The sequence below is a fragment of the Trachinotus anak genome, unplaced genomic scaffold (genome assembly GCF_046630095.1).
Source record: "Trachinotus anak isolate AG129_WGS33_773 ecotype Australia unplaced genomic scaffold, CSIRO_AGI_Tana_v1 ptg000021l, whole genome shotgun sequence".
NCBI classification, from domain to species: Eukaryota; Metazoa; Chordata; class Actinopteri; order Carangiformes; family Carangidae; genus Trachinotus; species Trachinotus anak.
The window spans coordinates 4,697,501-4,720,426 of record NW_027273872.1 but is presented as its reverse complement, the minus strand read 5'-3'; the positions used below and the strand labels follow the sequence as shown (position 1 = coordinate 4,720,426).

Here is a 22,926-nt window from a genome sequence, read left to right as displayed (position 1 = left end):
ATCTGCACACACAGCCCTGGATCGCAGCCGACAGTTGTCACCAAGAGTATAAATTGTTTGTGATATCACATCTTCACAGGATGAGCTTGACACAAGTATTACCTCCGGATTCACTTTGGGTTATGTAACCTGTTTTTTTACTGAGGTGTGAGTTGATCATCACAACTAACATTTCAGTGATAGCTTGGGAAAGGCACAATAAGTTCATTCTGCATCAAAGGTTTTAACTCCTTCAGAGGAAAAACATTAATGGGACACTCCACATAAACACTGCACTTTCATTACAGCCCTAAACTGTACAGTGAATACATAGAAAAAGTGGTTACATACAAGATGCATGCTGCTTTACAGGCACAAATCAGCCAAAAAAAGTCCAAAGGTCGAATTTTGTTGAGCAGTTTGTACTCAGTCTGCCCACTGCGGCTGCAGAGCTGTCCCTCACAGGCATTAAGCCAGGGGTATTTGGCCCTGCTGCTGCTGCTGCACTGCTTGTACGAATTGTAGGTTGTGTTATATCAGTGAGGATTTGGTGCAAACAATACTTTCTCCTAAATGAAAAAATGTTTTATGTTCTCATAAAAGTCTAATTTCTGTTTGAGGCTAAAGTAATGGCAGCCTTTTCTACTGTATACATGAGGTCAAAAAAGGTTTTCTTTCAAATGATTAGGAGGCATTAAATAAAATAAGAACTGACAGCTATAGTTATCTGTAGCTCATAATTATCATTGTCCACTTCTTCTGTTCTTGTCACTAGTGCTCCGCAGCCCTTTTGTTTCTCTTTTAGCAAAGAGCTTTACCAGGATTGTGCGAGGCTCCTCAGGGTCTCAACATGACTCAGTCCCTAGTGGTCCCCTTCAACCTCCAGGGCACCACAGATATTGTTTATTGTGCCAGATGACTTACTACAATATGTATGTCATAAATGAACTTAAAGAAAACATTACTATAGTTAACCAGTTACACTAACTGAATGTACTACTTAGGTACCATGGTTTGCACCATAGATTTACTGCACACAAGCCAGAGTAAATTGTGTAATTCTACTAAGACTGTCGATATAGACATCATCTTGTGCAAAATGAAACTAGTCAAACCACAAGCCAATGTTAGGCCTAAAAGACAAATCACTGCAGAGAAAGCTGATAACAAATATCCCATGCACATCTGATGCAGCCCACCGCGGCCTGCATCAGCACTTCCAACAACACTGCTCACTAATGGCGCCCAAAGAGAAGCCATAAAAACCGCTGAGCAGCCTGATTAACAGGCCTCAACAGGAACACTGCCACCGTGAAACATCTCAGGCTGCGTCCCAGCGCGCAGACTCGAAGGAACATGGCTCTTACCTTGAGGAGACTGTCTGCTGGGCCTTGTCAATCAAGTCCATGCAGGTAGTGGTTGCCATGTCAACAATTTACAGGTAACTGGCAGTGGAGGAGGTAAAGTCTTCTCTTGGTGCAGTCTGACAATCACTGATAGAAAGTTTCCTCCAAAACAGCAGGAGCATGATTGAGCCACAGGCCAGTCCCGCCGCCTCTACCTGGAGCCCGTGTCACAGAAACACGGGCCATCCCTGTTCTGTGAACGTGAATTACATCAAATTGAATTCAACTGTTTAAAAAACCAAGGTGGCGTGTACATGTTACCCTTGCTGCTTAATGCTGCCCCCTGTGGCCGGAGACTATGCACCAACAACACAAGTCTTTGGTTTGTTTTAATCAGCTGATTAAGTGATTCGTTGATTGTCAGAAAAAAAGTGGCAACATAATAATGATAATTTATTAATATTTTAAGTAATTTTTTCATCAATAATGCTAAAAAACACCGCAGACAACAGCTTCTTAGCTGTGAATATTTTCATAGTTTTTTTTTAGGACAGTAAACTCAACATCTTTGGGTTTTTGACGTTGGCTATTCAAAATAACACAATTTGAATGCAGCATCTCTCACATTATTCAATCCTGACAGGACTTTTCATTATTTTCTGACATTTTATACACTGAACAATCAGTTAATAAAAATTTTAAAAAGTTGTCTCAGTGTCATGTATTGATAATGAAAATAATCATTGGTTGCAACTTTACAGTCCTTGTATGATGGATTGATATTACCTTGCTGTATCACTAAGAGCTATAAGAAGGCATCTGGACATTTCACCTCTCATCCAAAAGACTTCTTCAGTTCTAACTGACTAGTGGGGAGTCCCAGGTAACACTAACATGCAATTAAAAAATTCACACAACCCAAAACTGTGAAATAAGACAAGCTTGACAGGTGTTGCTAGTGTACTATGATAATGAGGGCTGAAGGAAACAGTTTGCACATGAATAAGTCAATGCTTACCCTGGAACAATTAGATACAGATTAACTATTTTAGGCACCTGGTTTACTGAGTTGGCAGCTGGTCAACACAGACGAAGATATTTTAAAAAATATTGTGAAATACTGAAACACAGATAAGTAATTTAATTTTGCTTGTGCATTTAAGTTACTATTGACCTTCTAAACATATGGAATTCCACACATGGGAGGATTTGGTGACTTGGTATCGTTGGCCTTGCCTATAAAGGAGGAAATAAAGAGGATGTTGTTACTGTCAGAATATCAATGTGAAACAAAATTTACTTACTGGCTACAAGCTCTGCCTGACTCAAACATTTCTCTAAACTACCACAGCAGCCACTTAAATATAATTTGGAAAAATGCATCAAGCATTTGTGTGTTTTGGGAACACTGTGTGGAAGTATGTCCAGTGTTTTATATCTCAAATTAAACAGGTTGCACTGCACATGTGAATTCAAAGTGACACACAATGACATAATCCTAAACTACCACTTAGAAGAGTCCACTGCCAATTAATTATATAACAGGAGTGCCTATTACTATCTGACAGGCCAAACTGTATGAGTCCAGGTCACTTCAATTCCCAGAGACAGATTAAATGAATATCTGCGCCCCTGAATGTCTCATCTGATACAGTTGTCTGGTTAGATTCCTGCACAGAGATTAGGCAAGAAAACCCACTCTGACACTGTTGAGCTAAATAGGGATTAAAAGTTTGAGAAGTATTGTAATAATTACACATATGTAATGCTTAGAACTGGTTGTATAATTGCATAAGACTGTCTTATACAGTCATTTCATGATATGACATGAGATTATAGGTAACATTTTTACTGTGAGCATGTTGATGTTAGCATTTAGCTTAAAGCACAGATTTACCTAAATACAGATTCACGCAGCTACAGGCATGACTGTAGTATTGTAGTCTTGCTATTAAATGGGCATTAAGTTTAAAAAAGGTCTCTGTTATATGGATTTTATAGCGTATGTCCTGCTGACACAGTTTGAAATTCTCAAACCTTTTCACTATCATTTTCCTGATCACTTTCTGGGTGACAGGAAAGGGGCGGAGAGACATGCAGTAAAGAGTCTGAGCAGTTGGGAGTTGAACCAACAACTTGCCTGCTAAGAGCATCTGTGCTCATGTGGTACGTGCCCTAACCACTCGGCTGTCGGATCGCCCACTTTTTCTTATCTTCCTATCATTCTTATAAGCTTACCAGCTGAGTGATACTTTTGATACCTTTCAGATAGTTGCAGATAGTACCTCTTGAGTATCCAAGTCTTTAATAGATAACAGAGGTGTTGTCTGTGTGCAGAGAGCAAATGAGAAAAGGTGAGTTTCCATCTCCACAAGGTACCTGAGGTGTTCATCAAGGAAGGCCTTCTAGCCTCTTCATTACGGTTGTTGTCAAAGCTGTTTCACTAACAGTGAGAGTTATATAAAATGTCCCATGAAAGATTTCACCAAATTCCATTTGAATAATGTTGCAGTTTTAAAAATGGACAGGTTCAAGCAATCACTTAGGAGAGTGTTAACTCTGTTGGCACTCAGTGCCAGTGCTCAGTTAACTAGTCAGGGGACAAAAGTGAGATTCAGGTGAGACTCAGAAAAGAAAGGTGATAATTGGAACAATTTCTTACACAGACTTCTTTGGCACGGGAAGGATTTTGTATGAGTGGAAAAGAGACATTGAGCGATGGGAATGCATTCCAACTTGATGCATATGATGTTTATCTGTGACACAATAAGCTGACACAATAAGTGACAGATTACACATGAAGGTAGATGATTGCTGTAAATTCCTGTGGACAGAATATGGGAGGAGCATCTGCAGACATGTTCTGTCTCTTCTCCTGCGACGTATCCTACATACATCAGCAATCTCTCATTCATCTCTGCATCACCTGATGTGTTAATAAGGGTTGTGGCTCAGAAGCTTACAGTCAGGCTATCTCTTCATCTGCCCCTTAGAATTTAAATGTTCTTTGTTGAATCTGTCTCCTGCATACTTCCGTAACATTATGGGAGGTGCAGAATTAAATCCCTGGAGTACCAATTCAAGGAGTAGGATGGTGAGGTAGCAGGGCGGCCTTAGTGTGCCAGTACTCCTCATTAGAAGTGTCTTGCTGATATTCCCTCCCCTCGCACTTTCTTGACAATGGAATTGGGGTGGCTGTGTCAGAGACTTTCTGCAACTTTCAGAAACTGACAATCCAACATTCACACCCACTTCACACAGTGCAGAGTTTGAACTTATCCCTCTGGGTCACTTTTTTCATCATTTACACCGCTATTTCTGTCGCTTTTGATGTGTACAGAGTACAAAACTATGAATGCTTTCCAGAGGAGACTGACTGAAATGCTGCACCATTGTCCTCATATGGTGTCATGTTTTGTCCCTCTGACAGTCGACCTTTAACCCTTCCCCAAGCATGTCTTCTTGGAACAGCTATAAACACCTTTGACTTTCAATGAATTAGGACAACGCATCAAAGGAAATAATTGTTTTTGAGCATAACCCAATCCTGAGGATATCCTCTTTTAAAATAGTCATCACTTTAGATGCAGACTGAATAAATGCACCTTCTTCCTCTGCTTGAACGACTCTACACAGACTACATGAGCAACATGTATTGCCACATTATTTAAGCGCACATGTGTATACAGCATACTGTACATTTACATAGTGTTAGGTTATGTCCCTGCATTACAAATGTGATTAAAACAAAGCAAGACCTCTGTTCAGTGGCCGGGGACATACAGTAATAGTTGCCTTTGAATAATACATGTCTATTTAGAGATTGTTGTATGCAGCTGTTTGGTTTGCATGAATAGGCTAATCAACAGGCTAGCACTTCTTTAGGAGATGCTATGCTATGGTTGCATTCATGGTTTAGCATTACAGTAAAGTGGTGAATGTCTTACAAGACAATGACATTAAAATATCAATGAGTCCCAGCATGGCTTTCAAAGTAGTTTCCTCACACCTTCCTCCCCCTTCTCTTTCGTCTCCTCGTTCCCCAAGGCCCATCTTAAAGTCAGCTTCACTGTGATTGGCAGAGAGGACATTAAAGTGTTATTCATTGGCAGTGACCGAGTCCCATCTACCTGTGGGCCTCCCCTCAAGACAACTCATGCTGCAACTCACACACGGGAATCACATTATTCAGTGGTATCCAAACTATCACAAAGGTTTGGTTGCATCACCAGAATCCTGATGAAAACCAAAAAGGAAGCTGAGGAGACGTCGGGAGTCACTGTGAATCATTTTGCTGAAGGTAAGGGTCATTAAACTGAAATTCACACTTGTATCTGATCATTAGTGCTTGGTCTTTGCCTTGTGGGAGGATTTGTAGGAAAAGTTTGGCTTGTTTTCACACAGCTATTATTTACTGCCTTGTTGCTTTGCACTGGCCCGAAATTGACAATATCTACTCATCTCATGCTCAGAAAGAACTGTAGCAATGTTGAAATCGTATTCATTTATTCACAAATATTGTTTGATCCAAACAAAATGTGAGAAATGCATGATGAAATACTGGCCCTGTAAGCTAGACTTTGTATATATTTGCATGCACTTCTATTGTGCATGTTTGGAATGATATGCAGTGAAAGCCTAAGGTTGCAGTTGTGATGACCTTCATGGAGAGAGGTCAAATATATAAACATGATGTGCAGTTTTACTTCTTGAAAAATCCCAATTATTGATTCAGAATAAACAGGGAGATAAACATGCAATGTTGTATCTGAGAAATAACCATTAAATAGTAAATTTCTCCTGGCTCCTCAATATGTATAATAATCACCCTGAACAGTCTGTGTACACGTGTGCCCATATTTAATGTTTGACTGCCAGCTTTGACATGCACTCTGTTACACATTTATAGCTCCCAGGCAGTAACCTATTGTCAACAAATTCATTCAGTAGCTCTAATATTTTATCTAACACTGCATTATGAAACTATTGTTGATCGTAGGTCTTTCTGCAGGTTTTGATAGATTATTTATCATGAAGAGTTATTCATGTTCGTTGCTTTTATGGCCAACAATGCAAACATCATGTGTGTTTTGTGTTTTTTCCCCCTGATAATGCCCCTCAGTTTGCTCTTATGTTTGTGTTTCTCCCAGTTATGCCCCTAAGGCGCTCATGGAGTTTGATTAATGTTTCACAGCAGACTAAGCAATACTCATTGTGCTCTTGCAGTGAACCCTTTGAACACAGAACATTAGTTTATTAATGTAACATTTTATTGCTTTTTAGGCCTCTGTGTTTGTGATGTGTGGTCATTGTTTGACTTACTGTGATACTGGCGATGAAAGTCCGCAATACATATATATTTCTGTATGAGTGGAATAAACAGTGAGCTCAGATCTGATCACTTAACACTGTGCTCATTTCCTCCTGCGTCGAGCTGGAGACTTGAAATACTTACTCCAAGATATAATCGCCAAAGAAGTGTAATAAGTGTGTTTTTGTCATATGTGACTGTTGCAATATTTTGTGTTAGAAAAACAGAGAAACAAAAAGTGTTGTAAATTAGGTCTGTAGTTCGGGTTTAAGAATTACTAAGGTCATAAGACCAACAATAAATTTGGCTATTAAAAAAAACATGAATAAATAAAAATAAAGGAAGAAATGTCCAGTATGTTTACAGTTACAGTACAAACATATTGTATAGTATGTAAAAGCAGCATGTCCTCAGTGTACTTGAAGGTCAGATACGACCCTGTCTCAGATGAGACTGACTTGTTTCCCATGAGTGTCGGTTCTGTCTCCATCAGCTCTAAACTCAACAGGAACATGAAAACAGGAAAGTACAACTTGCTTTGATAAACCAGGTGCAAAGAAAGAAAAACATTTCAGTTATGTTTAGTTTCACTGACAAGTGTCAAGTATGTCACCTGAGTGAGTAACAGTGCACAACATGAAATATACAGTTTCTTATGAATTTAATCCTCAGCAGAGTCAGACTCAGGGGAGGGTGCCATGCTGTGTTTGAATGAAAGACTGCGCTGCCATCTCATGGCAGATGAGGGAACAGTCATGCTTTCACTTCTATTTGGTTTGCTTTTTTGCCTTTGGCCAAGCACTGATTGTCTTGAAAATTGCCAGCTCACCCAGTGTCCCAGTCCTCGTACCTCTATCATCAACATGAAAGTCTCCTATCTGGAGACTTGCTTTATTTTGTTTGCATCCACCCACCCATCAAAACTAATGCTGCCCTGTATGAAATAACAATGTACTGAGCAACTAAGGTTCACTGTATCTGCCTTTGATGTCATTTAAAAAGAGCCTGAAAAGTTGGCTTGTAACTTCTAGAGAAGTAACAAGCAGGTACACTGTGAGTCATTGCATCAAGCAGCTAGGAATTCAGTGGAAGGAATACACATGAAGAAAGTCACCAGCTTTTACAAAGGACTATTTGTTTTGGATGCAAAATTCATTCCCTGTAGAAAGTCACTTACTCTTGCACAGGTCATTTCTTTCTTCTGTTTTGCTGTTCATATTAATATTCCACCATGGCAATGAAGTTCGTCTTCCCATCTGCCAGATAAAAACGCAGCATTACAATTCTTCCTACATGTGTGCATGTCAAAACAAATGAGTGGAGTTCCTTCAGGCTAAACTGAGCAGTCCTCTGGAGTCAGCCTCAATCAAACACATCACAGGCTGCATAAACAAGTGATAGTCGGGTCACAATGCCTCCATCACTGAAGTTTTATTCAGACAAATAAACTCTGACAGGAATTTTCACGACATGTGCTGTTTGTCTGCCTGCGTATGTGTGTGAGAAATCAGACAAATATTATTCTCATGATGTCTCGTTTCCAGTTTTATTGTTGTCTAAATATTTAATTGTTACGGTGGCTACACATTGTCTGCATGGTTGTTGTTTTTATTTTGCTTCCCTCTGGGAAAACACTGCATGCTACTCATTTGAAAAAAATGGATGGACAGATATGATGGCTACAATTATTATTACTATTATGATTTTTATGATTATGAAAATACTTGACCATGAAGTCCACAATTTCTGGAGACATATATGAATGGACTATATAGTAGAAAATGATGAGTGTAATTATTTTTTTAATATGTGTAAATCTGCATACTGATCAATTACTTCATAAATTGTTATGAACAGTACACAACCAATAATGATGTAGTACTTAATACTTACAACATGGTTCCCTAATGGACTGAAGCTTCACTGATGTCTCTCACTTGTAAGTTGCTTTGGATAAAAGCATTTTCCAAATGAGTGAATGTAAATGTATTTTGCCACCTGTTAAGTACAATACTAAATCTTATTGAGATGTGTCTCGAAATTCATCATTCATGTTAACATGACTGACAACTGAGCATCATTAGTTCATGAATGACACACGGCAATCTATTAATATTCCCTGTCTTCAGTGAGAACCAACATCACCAGCGGTTTAAATTTAAAGCTCCTTTACTTTTCCTGAGCAGCAGGTCTCACAGTGAGTCGATCGTCTAACTGCTGGGGGCAGTGTGTCTTTAGTTTGATCCTTGAACCATGCTTCTTCTTTTTCACTGCTCTCACCAGGTCTGTTTTTGTGTCATTGCACCTGGCTTGCATCAGGCTACTTCCTTGTAGTCTACCCTTGACAAAGTCTGACAGGGCAGACTGTTGCATGCTGCTCACACAGTGCACTTATCTGGCTTTAAGGGTTGTGGCAGTTATGAGGATTTCACAGATCTGTGCCTAAACGATATCAAAGGGAATGAATGAATTACTGGACTAAATATCAATATGCATAGACAAGAGGAAAGGAGAGACATTTGCCCTCCTCAGACTCGACCTTGAAAATCCAAAAAGTGATATCAAAGGTATCTTGCACAATTTTTTGACCACTAGTTGTGCCACGGAGCAATGTTTTTAAGAGTAAGCTGCTGTTTTCTTAGTAACTTGATGCTTCACAGAATCTTACTATTCCACTGATTGACAGCTGGTTTCAGTAATGTGCAAGATATCTAGGAAAAAAAAGCAAGGAAGAAGAAGAGTAGTGATAGGAAATTGTTTTAAAAATCATCAGGTTTATTTGCCCTAAAGGATACACACAATGCGCAGGTTAGTGGTTTATGGTTGGTACCAGCAATGGAGCTGTTTGACATTGAATTGAACGTTGCACATTGGTAAAGATACATTGACCTTAATTGTGAGCACGCTCCTTGGTGTCCCTGAAGCACTGAGAATAAATTGAAAGCAAAAAAACCATCAGTGAAACACAAAACCTTAATCTCAGAGGGTTTAGCAACTGATTATTTTTGTCGTTTTATTTTAACAGATTTCAAATGAGTTTTCAACAGGATATTTGCTTTGCAAAATGAAGCAATAAGAAGCAGAACTTTTGCACACCTGTGAACCGACAGGTGGGTCGGAGACGATCTTGGGCCGAATGAGGTCGAACAAAATACTCAACATCCTGAGGTTAAGTTAATACATTTTTCTTACTGTGAGTGTGCTGCAGGTTTTCCTCAATCTTAAAATAAATCAGTGAAATAACTTTTCAACAAAACAAAACTTTCCAACTATGTTATGTTAGTATAAAACTAAATTAAGAGACGATGTGTCAAAAGGTTTAAAACCAAATCCTAAATTATTTAATTATTCTAGGTTGCCTACAGTATACTCCAGTTCATAGGCACAAGGACCCAGCAGAAACAAATATCCCCCTCACCCTCCATGCCTTCGCTTCCTGCCCTCCCTCTTCCTCCCCCAAGCCCATGTGCTGCTGGAGGAGGTGCAGGGAGGTAATTCTACCTCCACCATGTGTGTGTATGAAAGATTTTGAGAAGGGACAACCAGTGATGCAGGGTGTTAGGGAGAGTACAGAGAGAATGATGATGGGTTGAACATTGGAAAGTGTCTCACCTATATAACAAAAAAAAAAACCAAAAAAAAAAAACCTGGAGAACATGGAAGCCAAAAAGGTCCTCCATTTTGTGCCATCTGGTAAGTTTTACAGGGGTGGAGTGGGGGTGAGAAGGTCTTTCATGGTGCAATCTGAGCCAACTGTGTCAAACGTGGAGATCATTCTCTACAGTGTGTGTGAGTGAGTGTGTGTGAGGATTTACAAAACAGTTAGAAGATGTTGAGAGCCAGCATTCATCTTTAGAAGTACATTAACTTCAGTACACTACCCTTTTTTGTTTATTTGCCTGCCTCCTTAGGTGCTGTTTAAATGTTTAATGTCTTTATGTTATTGATATCAAAGCCACAGAATACAAGCAAGATGCTTTTATTGCCAGGAGAGCCAGAAAGTGGGTCAATATTTACATGTCTCATGGAAGGTTTTTACAACAGAACAGCAAATAATTTTCCGCATATGTTTGAACACTCTTATAGTACCACACCAGTGATGGGGATCGCTCCAGAAAAGTATGTTACAACAATTCAAAAGTACTTATATGGTTAACTTTTCTGTTGTTGTATTAAACAGGAAAGTCTGTAATTGTATTTTTGCTAATTCCAGTCTCCCAGTTTGCACCTGTACAACACAGCAATCACAGCGTCTGTCCGACACACTGGAACTAACTGACGACTAGTTCATAGAAAATTTATTGGCAACCACTTTGATAACGGAGTGATCGTTCAAAAATACCAAGCAGTTCTTGTTTTCAGCTTCTCGGTTGTGAGGATTTGCTGGTTTTCTTGTGACAGTACATTGAATATGTTTGTGTTCTGGACAGCTGGTTGGACATGACCTTTAGCTTTAGGAAATCATTCAGCATTTTTCACTATTTTCTAAACCAAACTATTGATCAATCAATTTTGAAGATAATTGGCAGTTTAATTGATAACGAAAATAGTCGTTAGTTGCAGCCCCACAACACCAAGTAGAAGTGGGTTTTTTTTATTCAGTGGCTTTAAAGGGTTAAACTGTCCTGCATGAGTTTTCTCAGGTCAAGGATTAAGAAGATTATCTGGCTGAAAAATGTCTAATATTCTAATCTGGCAAATTTCAAAGCTTTCCACTCTTGTTTGAGGCATTCTCTGGTTGAAGTTGATGATAATGTGATTTCAGTTACAATTCAGTCATCATAGACACTGCATCAAACCTGCAGTATCCCTGTTTATTTCTGTTATTTTCTTCAATCTTATAACCGCCATGCAGATTTTATTTTATTATGATGAACACTAATTTGCTATTTGAACTTCAGAGGGATCTTTATAACCACAAAGCACAACAATGTAATCCAGAAACCAGACAAGTGAATCATTTTTCAGACGCATTATAGATAACAACTCTGTCTGTTTTCAACTCTAAATAAACTGTTAAAAAGATGAGTCTCAAGTTTAGATGATCTATACATTCATGAAAATTGTGAAGAATTTGCAGCTTTCTTCCATAACAGCATTTATAAATATTATATATCTAATATTTCTACACTAAATTCAGATCCCCTCTTCATTGTCCCTTCTCAGTGCACTGCTGGCCTGTCCAACTTCTCTGTTATCACTTTGGAAAATCTTAGAGAGGTGGTAAAGAACCTCAGCAGATCCACCAGCTCTCTCTCCACACTGTGTCTTTAACAATGATTTCTAATCGCATGTGTTTTAACCGTAGAGAGTAATCTGGCCTTCTTAAACTGGCAATAGTCAAACCATTATTAAAGAAGAATTTCTAATTAATCTCCAATGATCCATTCTGTAGTAAAATCATTGATTAAGTTGTTTTACTCTTAACAGCCCCCTATGATACTTTTTAATCAGCCACAGTACTGAAACAGACCTCCTAGAGATAATTCATGATCTATGAGCTAACAGTGACAATGGTAATGTTTCTATGTTGGTATAATTAGATTGGAGAGCGGACTTTGATACCACTCAGCGCAGCATTTTAAATGAAAGGCATGAGAAGTGGGCAGGACTTTCAGGTGCAGTAGCTACTTCACTGGTTTGCATCTGATTTTTAAAATTTTTTGGTGTCTTTGAAAATGTTGACACTGTATGTGGATGAGCCAAGAGGTTCATCACCCTTCAGCCTGTGCGTGCTGCCTCTTGGCCACATAATGCTGATGCATCATTATGCTGATGATGACACACAGTTATTGTCCCCATGAGACTTCAGCCTTGTCAAATCACCAGTTGAAGGACACAAACACTTGGCTGTCCCCCAACTTCCTTCAGCTTTATTCTGATAACATTTAAGAGTCATGTTGCCAGTGTCACAAAACTGCTTTTTATCATTTAAAGACTATCTAGAGTAAGAGGCTTCTAGTCACAGGCAGCTGCAAAGCTACCAGTAAGTTTCAGAGCTGACTACAAAACCTGACTCACAGCGCCTCTCTGACTTCGCTGCATATATATGCATCTGCAGCATATATATGTTTTAGTGTTGTTCTGATTTTAACTGGAATCTCCACTGGAACGAAATGTGCTATAGAAATAGATTTGGCTTGCTTTTTTTAAACATGTTGGTTCCTTAGAGGATTAATGCCACGTGTCACACAAACATCTTTAATGTCTAAATGAAAATAAAAAAAAACCAAAGGTGTGTACTTTGGTTAGTAAAGTATAACTTGTGTTACTGCGTAGTTACTGTTGGTCCGGTGATCATATCCACTGTGGCGGATAAGCAAACATCAGGCAGTCTTTGAGGTGTTGAAGTGGAATGAGCTGTGGTTCCTCCTTCCTGTTATTTGCTTTATTTCAATACATGGATGTGTACATTGTGACCTACAGTGTATACACTTTTGATGGTACAGCTGTGCTCACCCACCATGGTCAAATAAGGTCTTGATAAGATTGACTGAGCTTTAGGCAGTGGATATAAAAGTTAAATGTGTTTTACACATAATAGTTTTATTACAGAGGAGAAAATTGAAAAGCAGAAAGAAAAGAAAAGCTTCAATGACCCGTTACATTTATGAACACCATGTCCCGTCTGCTGTCTGCCAGTTTGACCTCGTACAGCTGAACAGAGTTTTCAGCTTTGTAGCTCGGAACAGTTGTTTCCAAAGACCCAACAAGGATTCCTCTGTTTCCTATTGCTCAAGGACATCCTCTGCCAAGCGATAGCAGGATGGCAGGGATTAATAAAACATCCCTTAGGCTTTAAGTCAGCTCGAGAGGAGGATAAGGGAGAAATGAATAAATTAAAGTGTGACCGTGCTCTTTTGGGAATGTAAACAGTTATGTTTTTGCCGACTGAGATCTAAACACACACATTTGACCCACTATATTGCTAGACCAACCTAAGAGGTAATGGTGAAGAGCTGCTTTATATGAAGAGTGGAGATAGCTTGTCACCCCAAATAAAAATCATTTTTAGGATATATTTGTCATATATCAGGAGATATAATTTAGGCTTAAAACATCTAAAGTTTTTAACATATAATTTCACTAGCATCAAAAAATTCACCCAAACCTGTTTTGCAGTAGTGGACAAACAACAGGGCCAAGGGGTTGAAAAGCAAACTATTTTGGGGTGTAGGTACAGTGTCAAAGTGGGAAAAGGTAAGGCTTGACTTACACTCCTGTCACTGTCACCACCATCAGACTGCAGTGTAAGCATGAGGAAGTTAGCCTGCCTGCCAACGGGAAACCCACAGGCATGAGCCATGGTGACCCACTGGCCTCCAGAGAGACTGTAAAATATTACGTCTGACAGATTTTACTGTAGCAGTCAGCACTAGCTGTACAGTGATGGGTAGGTGAATGATCCCACAGTGACTCTCCTGTCAATTTGTGAAGCACAAATGTCATTTATGCCTTTACGCCAGTTTTAGTGCTGGAGCCGATGAGAAAAGTGTGTGGAGTTACTGTTCAGTGGCAGTTCAGTCTCTAATGCCGATCCTGTTGCTGATAACACACAGTCGGGGGGGATTCACAATAAACTTGACATTTGCCTTTATGAGACAAGACTGTAAAGCAGACTAAACCATCCTCCCCACACCCAGCTCTGGTACAAACAGCTCGTTGCACAAGCTGCAAGGCACCCTGTTGTCTGTGCTGACTCCTGTGAAGGGGGGGGGGGGGGGGGGGGGGGGGGGGGTCTGGGAATGTTTCGTTTAATCTGCTTTGAGATATAGCCTTGCTTGGGAGCCCCTGGAGCCAAACCCTGCCTCAGGCAAGGAAAAGCTCATCCGTATAGCTGCAACAGTGTCTCACAGATACATGACCCCCTATACAAACATCTGACACAGCTGGTGTCAGATTTTTGTTGTAACTGAGAGTGCAGGGTTCAATATCTCCATATGACATCCACAATTGACACGATATCATGTGTCAAGTCATTTTAAAGGTCTTTAAGATCTGATGAGACTCAATAAAATCCGTTATGGATAATTACGTGGATTTTATCTGGATGTTTAAGAATTTAATTTCTGTTTACAGAATCTCCAGTGTGACAGGAGAAGACATTTGCCTGCAGGCTAGGAACCTGCTGGAGAATACAGACTGCTTTTTGTCTGGTGAAGCTGTAAAGTAGAAGAAGCAACAAGGTCAAACTGTGTCAGTCCACATGGAGTCCAGTCTCACACAGTTTTATCACCATATGCTGGTCAATTTATCTTTGTCAAACATCTCCATTACAACATTAAACAGCAGTTCTGCAATGGAGGGATTTCAGTGCTTTAATTCATGTGCTGATATTTAAGATGTCCTGGTTGTCCTATGTATTTGTGGCCTAAGGGTTTAAACTTGCTGCATTTCTTTCCCCATCTCTCTACAGCTGACTCTCAACCATGAGCATAAAATATATTCTTAACAAGTGGTGGTTTCACTGTAAAAGGCCTCTTAACAGAGCCAAAAAAAATGTGGTGGGAAAATATATTATTTGATGCCTTTCATTGACCTAAATGTTGTCAAATTTATATGCAGTCAAAAAATGGTATCAGCCAGTCAAACAGGCCACTCACGATATGTATGATTTCAACTGTAGAACATACAACACTCCTCCCAAGTTGCAAAACCCCCCCGAAACCCCCCCACAATCTCCATGTCCTCATTGGTCATATTGTATAGTGTTGAGGGCAGAACATGGATTACATTTTAGAATTAAAGCTGCAATAGTCAATATTTTTATATTAACAATGAGTCAAATGACTACTCATAATGTGACAGAGGTCGCTCGTAGTTAGAAGCATACAAATAATTATCACCAGGCTGAAGTTTTCCTCAGCTCTATGGAGCTTTTTAGCATCTTTCAGCACATTGTTTTGGTTTAACGGCCCCTGCAAATTGACTGTTTTGGTTCAGTTTCACTGCCTTCATCAGTGCTGCCTCCAGACGCAGCAGGAAGCTGTTTCCCGCAGTAAATCTGTAGCATAAAAAACAGCAAAACAGTTAGCATTTAGCGACGACTCCAGACGAATGCTAATGTTGCTCAGTATCTGCTTGATGTGTAAAAAAAACAATGTTTGCCAACATGTTTGCCATGTCAGCTTTGTCAGATGACAATATATTGGCAATGTATTTACAGCTTGTTCTCCTGCCCACAAGTGGTGAAAAGCTCATCAATGCTGCTTCAAAGCCAAAATTCTTCATTGTCAAAATTCTGACTTTTCTTCACAAGTCTCTAATCTTTCCATGATGTGGTTGGTGCCTTAGCAAGTCAATAAATCACTAAATATCACATTTGTGTTTTCTCCCCCACAGAAGCTGCATCCACGGGGAGGTCCAAGAATGGATATGTTTTCCAGGAGATGGGTGTGTAGCTGCAGTCGCACAGATTTCATTCACTTGCTTTTCTCAGCATGGATCCTGCTCTTTTATGTTCTTGATATGATCAGCATTGCAAATGCAAAAAATATAAATCTTTTTTTTTTCCCTTTAGGAAACTGGAGATGATAACACGTTCATTTATTGCAGCAGTTATTTATGCCACTGCCAATGTTTTGTGCTGCTCACTGATGACCCATTTCACGTGCTGGTGAGCACAGCCAGTCCCATCAATGTTTTTTGAGAGGTTAATTAATGGGTAAATAACGAAGCAGATGATCCCCGAGTCAATGATGGGAAGAGGGAATATTCATAGCTCAAAGCTTTGCTCACGAGGGGTTAAGGTTAATTCTCTAATTCCGTGGCTGGCTCCTCTCAGTTCATAAAACTCACAGTCAAGATGCCATATTTATCTTCTATACAATGAAGGAATTTATGAGGGGCTGCTATTGTTATATTGCTGCATGTCTGGTTTAAGAGGTTTTTTTTTTTACAGCGCTTCTCTGCCTCTCTCTTGCTGTGTGCATGTCAACAGATGGCAGAGTGGTGGGAGGGCAAAATAAATTGTCCCTTACTGGAGACACTGTTAATGTGGCTAGCATAGCATCATAACCTTGATACAGAGAACAGTTTTATCTCAGTGTGGCTTATCGCAATCAGGCAACAACTGAGGCTGCGAAATGGCCTTTGTTATTGCTGTTTATTTTATGTGCTTCACTTAGTCGTAAAGTGAATGTGAACAAAGCACAAAGCAGTTCTGACACAGAAAGTCCTCGGCTGAATTTACAGTGCTGTATGTAATAGGTGCCTCTCCATGCTTTATCCACAGAGCTGCAGGATGGGGAACAGGAGGAGTGTGGGCAAGATTCGCCTGCCACTCACAAGGGCCACATCTATGAGAACCAGATCCAGATCAGTCTTTCCGGTGTGTGTGTGTGTGTGTGTGTGTGTGTTGTTACATATTATGCTTTTACATGTGTGGGATTTGTTCTAAGAATAAATATAAACCTCCATCATTCAACAATTCAGATCAACAACTCATCACAGTGGTTGGTTATTAGGTTCTATTCTCTCTGGTGACTTTCATTGTCTGAGAATAATTTGCAGCCTCTGCAATTAGGAAATCACGTGTGACAGCTGTGATTCACTGAGCCAGGATAACTGAGATATGAGCTTCATGGACATGAACAGGCAGCTACTGCTCCTTAGTAACTGTTAATACTTCTACTCTACTTTGGTTAGTGCCAGTGATAACTTCAGAAATACACTGAAATCATGTGCAGTTGGGATTAGGGCAAAGATACAGTGTTGAAGAATTAAACAGTTACTTGTGTTCAAGTAAATATTTGCTTAGTTTATTTCCTTGTGCTTCTCTCTTTTATTTGCAGATCCCGAAGGCCCTGGATTTGGTCTTTTAAATACAACAAGAAAAGTAAGACTTGCCTTTTCAGTTATGTGTTACGCCATAATCACTCCGGCAGAAAAGCTGCATTTAACAGCTGGCTTTACATTTTTTTTAACCTCTGAAGCTACAGCCCAAAAAACATTTTACAATTTTTAAATTGTTCCATCTGCTGTGTGTTTTAAGAACCCCCCCCCCCATCCCTTCCCTGGTTTTGTTATAGCTCCCAGCAGTGGCCTAAGATCCCTATAATAACCAGTCAGACCACTGTTACTGAATGAGAACTGTGCTAAATTTTAAAGCATCAGTTCTGCGATGGGAGGAATGTGGGGGAGCGACTGCTGGGCAGTGAACAAAATCAGAGAGCGAGCCTTGAACATTTCACCTATTTGCCCTAGAACATAATTACACCATCAATCAAATTCCCCTTGTTCTCATCTCCCACCAGTATGTGAAGCCAATGAACTTCCAGGAGGAAGTGCGTGCCCACAGAGACCTGGACAGCTTCCTGGCCCAGGCAAGCATCCTTTTGGACGAGAAAGCTGCCACTCTGGACGAGGTCCTGAGGCGAATGTTAACTCACGTGGTGGAGGACGGCCTCGGGAGCTGTGACGTGGAGGAGGTCATGAACTCATTGTTCACAGATGCTGGAGGAAAGGAGTTTAATGGTGAGCAAAACATTTTGGGAGAGCACTTGAAATCACCTTTGCATAGTGTTTGCTTTAAGGGCTCCTCGCCATATCGACAGTAAAGCTTTTTTGGCTGTTTATTGCGTTTTTTTCTCGCTTCACAGTTCACCTTCTGTCAGAGACCATTCAGGGTGTGACTGCTACCTCCACTGGCGTTCGATACCAGCAGTCCTGGCTTTGTATTCTGTGAGTCTACCTCCAATAATATTGACATGAAAGAGGGCTGTTTTAACCAGATCTTCAGCCTCCACATCAGCAGTTTGTGTTAATTTCCCTCTTGACTTCATTTGACTGTTCAGAGGCAAAACACAAAAACTCTTTTCATTGGAAAAGTAATTTTGTGAAAGGGGAGTTACGAACTTTCACCTGCCAATACATAATGCGGAACAATCAATCATTTTGTACGCCATGGATTCAAGATAAATAATTTTTCTATCAATTCAGGTCTAATGTGAGGAGCCTGCAGAGACGTCATGTCTGTGTTGCCCGCCTGGAGAGGCCGCAGAACTGGGGAGTCAACTGCTGCGAGGCCCGTTACGTCGTCCTCATCCTGGCCCCTCCGAGAACGGTAAGTCTATCATTGGTGGCTGAAACAATTAGTCAATCTACAGAAAATTAATCAGCATCTATTTTGATTATTTAAATGTCAAAACCCAGAGTTTCACTGCTTCCAGACTCTCAGATGTGAATATGTGATGGTTTTCTGAGCCACCTATGATAACAGACTGAATGTCTTTGGATTCTGGAGTGTTGCTTTGACAAAACCATCAATTTGATGGTGTCTGGCCACTTGTTCTGGGCACTTTACACTAGTTTTGGACTTATTGAAAATGAATCAGCAGATTAATTGATAATTAAAATAATCAGCCATACTTTCTTGGAGAATGCATGGCTTTGGTTTGGGGTTTAGATCTGGCTCCATCACCTTTATCCAGATGCTTTCAGTAACACTAAGCAAAAAGTGTTTAGAAATGGTCCATCTGTGAGATCGTCCCCTAGCCAGCCCTTCAGAGCTGCTACACAAAGTGACTGAGACCGATACTCAGTAGGATGTAGGTTAAATGTACTTTGCCTATTTAACTTTCTCATTTTCCTCTTTCAGAAAAGCACCAAGACAGCCATCGAGCTGGGTAGAACATTTGCCACGATGTTCTCTGACATTTCCTTCAGACAGAAGCTCCTGGAGGCCAAAACCCAGGAGGAGTTCAAACAGGAGCTGGTCTACCAGCGGCAGCAGCTCTCTGTAGTCACCGAGAAGCCGGTCGAAGAGGAAGTGGAAGAATCAGATCCACGTAGAGGCAAACCACTTCAGGTGTGAAAGTAGAGGAAAGCTGCAGTGTAAAACAGACATGTTGGCTCTGTGCTGTAATCAGTGCTGAATTCATTCAAGTTATAACATGGGTTATGTGCAGTAAGTCATCTAAGAACAATAGAGATGCCAAAAAGCATTAACCTGGAAAAGCTAATATACAACAATACGGAAATATAACTCGACCTAACAAAACACACTCACTCATAAAACTGACTTTAATATTCTCTACTGACTGTTAAGCACATGTGGAGACCACCCTTGTGTTTCCCCACTCCATCCAGGCACATAAAGATGCGGTGCAGTATAATAGTTGAGCCTGATTATCTGATTATCCTGTGTCCACACTCTATCAGCCAGGCCAGAGGACTGAGAAGCAGCTGGGCAACACACGAGACACAGCCGCCAAGTCTGCCATGGTTCTGGCAGCAGAATGTGTGAAGCCCCATGTAATGATAAAAGTACTTCATTATGTGCAGTGTTTAAATCAAGAGGAGACGTGTGTGTGTTGTGCAGAGGGCTGGAGAAGAGGGAACAGCCAAATACTGCCTGACACAGAGAGCATCATGTATTTAGGCTGTAAAAGGCTGAAGTTAACAACAGGTTGACACAAAAATAGGACATACTGTATATGTCAGTTTCTTTGATTACTTACTCAACTTCTCTTACTTACAAAAGTCACAGTCAGATGAATTTTTCAACACGAGGTTGTGCTCAGACCATCTTCAGCACATTGGGAGGAAAAAAGGTCCCGCAGTCATTTCAATGGGACCGCTGCGTCATCACAGCAGGGGTCTTGACGCTGATTCCTGCAGACTCTTTACTCCAGCAAAAAAGTTGAAGCTCCCTTGACTTAGTGTCAGCTCAGCCGGTCTTAACTTTGATGTTTTCATTACCACAAATATGGAAAGATGCACTGTATGAAAATCAGGGTGAGAATGTTAAGTGGAGCCTTTTGCAACGGACCAGTTTTCATTTGAAGGTTACACACTGTAATTCTTGGTTAGGTGCCGTGCACTTTCAAAGCACATGACAACTGTCTGACGCCTGATTAAATCTTGTACACAAAGGACAAAGCAAAGTTTTCTGCATGGTTGTAACACTGGCTCTACGGTGGTAGGTGGAGCCATCTATCAGTGCTATTTCACCAATTACTATGTGATAATCCTGCATCTGTGCTGATCATGACACATTTATGCAAATTTGAGTGCACAGACAAAAGATGAACATTTTTTTGATTCCATGCCTCCATTAGAGAGCTCTCCTACTAGTCGGACCACTTGAGTTTTAGTATGTGACTAAGTATTGCTCCCTGAACTAAGTACAGTCCTTTATACTGATTAACGCAACCCAGTGGCTCTGACTAACTTCTGTCTTTTTCCTCATAGTGCAAACATTTCTTCAAAGCGGGCAAAGGTGTTTATGATGACCTCCGTCGCAGGCTCCCCCTCTACCCGTCAGACTTCACAGATGGTATTAACAATATGTTGCTTCAATATGCAAGATGCCCGTTTCCTAAGTGGGCATATGTCTGTTAAGCTGATTTCTTACAGCTACAAAATCATAAAATGTCTTAAACTTTATGGAGGTTGTTAAATCTTTAATAACCCTTTAAATTATCCATCAAGGTATAACTGGAAAAGACCGCTCTCTGCTGAAATACACCACCACTGCTATTTTCCTCTACATTGCCATCCTGCTGCCTGCTATTGCCTTTGGCTCACTGAACGATGAAAGCACAAGAGGAGAGATAGGTTAAGACTCCGGTCTTTATTTTCTTAATCTGCAGCATCTGTCCCTCAACTACGCCATCATACAACTGTTTCAGCTGACAAGTGTGTGATCTATTTATTTTTCTGTTGTTGTTCAGATGTTCAGAAGACCATCGTTGGCCAGAGCATTGGAGGAGTTATCTATGCTTTGTTTGCTGGCTCGCCGCTCGTCATTCCACTGACCACTGCACCACTGGCCATCTTCATAAGTGGTGTGTGTTGTTTTTAAAGAAAAAGAACAGAAGCTGCATTTTAAAAAGGTTTTACTTGCTAATAGGTGATAAAATTCAAATACAATGAGGTCTATTAGTTTCCAAAAGAACATCAAGGAAAACAACATCACATGCAACAAATGCAGCTCAGTTCAACTTTGACGCTCATCATTAGGCAGCATCGAACCAGGGAAGGGAGCTCACCCAACAGGTCACTCAGTATCACCTCTGTTTAATAGACTCGTATTAACATTCAATCAGAGGTCGCTCCCAAAAATGAATTCACAGAGAGTTATGACCCGAATCTGCAGCTCTGGGGGGGTTTCTTAGTAACTTTTAGCTTCTTTTTATTTGGTTTAACATATTTACTGGATTTGCATTCATTACATCTCCAGAAACTCTGCCTTTTAATGAATGATAATGTTGCTGTGTTCACTGGATGTGCATTATGGCAACTGTCTGCTGACATGTTATCCGTGGTGGCTGTATAAGACGATAATTTGTCAACACATTTTGTTCTTCTCTGATTGAAGAACTCTGATGAATTGTTTAGTGCAGCTTTAAGTTCAAACTGTTTGCTGCATGAGATACAGTCTGAGTTAGCTGTTTAACTTAGTTTAATTTAGCTGTAATAAGAAAGAGGGAAGATTTCATCAGGCAGAGTAGACCTGCTCAGAAACTCTACCTGTTAGTGGATATTTACAGTAGTATCCTGAATTTATTCATTAAACATATATTAAACAGGAGATTTACTGTGAAACTGTTATTAGTGCTGAGATTGTGTCTGCATCTCTTTATGTTTTATAGTCATCAGGGGCATCTGCGATGACTACGACCTTGACTTCGATGCTTTCTACGCCTGCATCGGTTTATGGAACAGTTTGTTCCTCATCCTTGGAGGCTTATTCAATGTCAGCCTGCTGATGAAACTCTTCAAACGGTGAATACACAACACGACTCTCAGACAACATTTGTTACTATGACATATCACAGACAGGAACCCTATAGTTGTAATATATGTAACTAAACACTGAACCGTGTGGCTGGGCACTGAGGTGAGGGCACTGATAAGACACGTGTTATGACTTCCTGTTTTTAGCCATAATCGTTAATATTGTTTATGTACACTACTGCTATTTCAGCCTTCATTTTGCCTTGAATGGACTGTTATGTCTGCGTTTGTATAAAAAAACACTGTTTTGATAAAACATGAGTGATCAATCCATGTTTCTTTCATTCCCATTATCTCCCAGCTCAACAGAAGAAGTCATTGCATTGTTCATCTCCATAGCATTTGTCGGGGATGCAGTGAAAGGCACCGTTAAAAGTGAGTTGTGCCAAGGTCAGACTACATGAAACAGGTTTTGAATGCATCTGCAGCACAGCCCTCTTTCCATGCTGCAGGGGAAACATCCTATCTGTCATTTGTGATTGTTAATGTAGCCCAGCAAATGCACAAATCCATCATGAAGTCTTTAGAGGAAAGGCAAGCATGAAATCA

The 22,926-nt window shown here is 40.2% G+C and overlaps 1 protein-coding gene across 2 annotated transcripts in view; it reads left to right on the top strand.

The window, feature by feature from the left end:
• The first annotated feature begins 5,545 nt into the window (after positions 1-5,545).
• Positions 5,546-22,926, top strand: part of LOC139605649 (solute carrier family 4 member 11-like) — a 24,230-nt gene continuing 6,849 nt past the window's right edge. Inside the window, exons 1-13 of one of the 2 annotated variants that reach the window (XM_071457310.1) lie at positions 5,546-5,625; positions 15,979-16,029; positions 16,871-16,966; positions 17,430-17,473; positions 17,892-18,111; positions 18,237-18,318; positions 18,577-18,700; positions 19,235-19,444; positions 20,830-20,914; positions 21,070-21,195; positions 21,312-21,425; positions 22,233-22,365; positions 22,679-22,752. In XM_071457310.1, the coding sequence (XP_071313411.1) occupies positions 5,565-5,625; positions 15,979-16,029; positions 16,871-16,966; positions 17,430-17,473; positions 17,892-18,111; positions 18,237-18,318; positions 18,577-18,700; positions 19,235-19,444; positions 20,830-20,914; positions 21,070-21,195; positions 21,312-21,425; positions 22,233-22,365; positions 22,679-22,752 (1,420 nt within the window). In that variant the 5' untranslated portion in view covers positions 5,546-5,564. Of the gene's footprint in view, positions 5,626-10,097; positions 10,330-15,978; positions 16,030-16,870; positions 16,967-17,429; positions 17,474-17,891; positions 18,112-18,236; positions 18,319-18,576; positions 18,701-19,234; positions 19,445-20,829; positions 20,915-21,069; positions 21,196-21,311; positions 21,426-22,232; positions 22,366-22,678; positions 22,753-22,926 lie in introns of those variants that run through there. The other variant, XM_071457311.1, reaches the window with a different exon arrangement.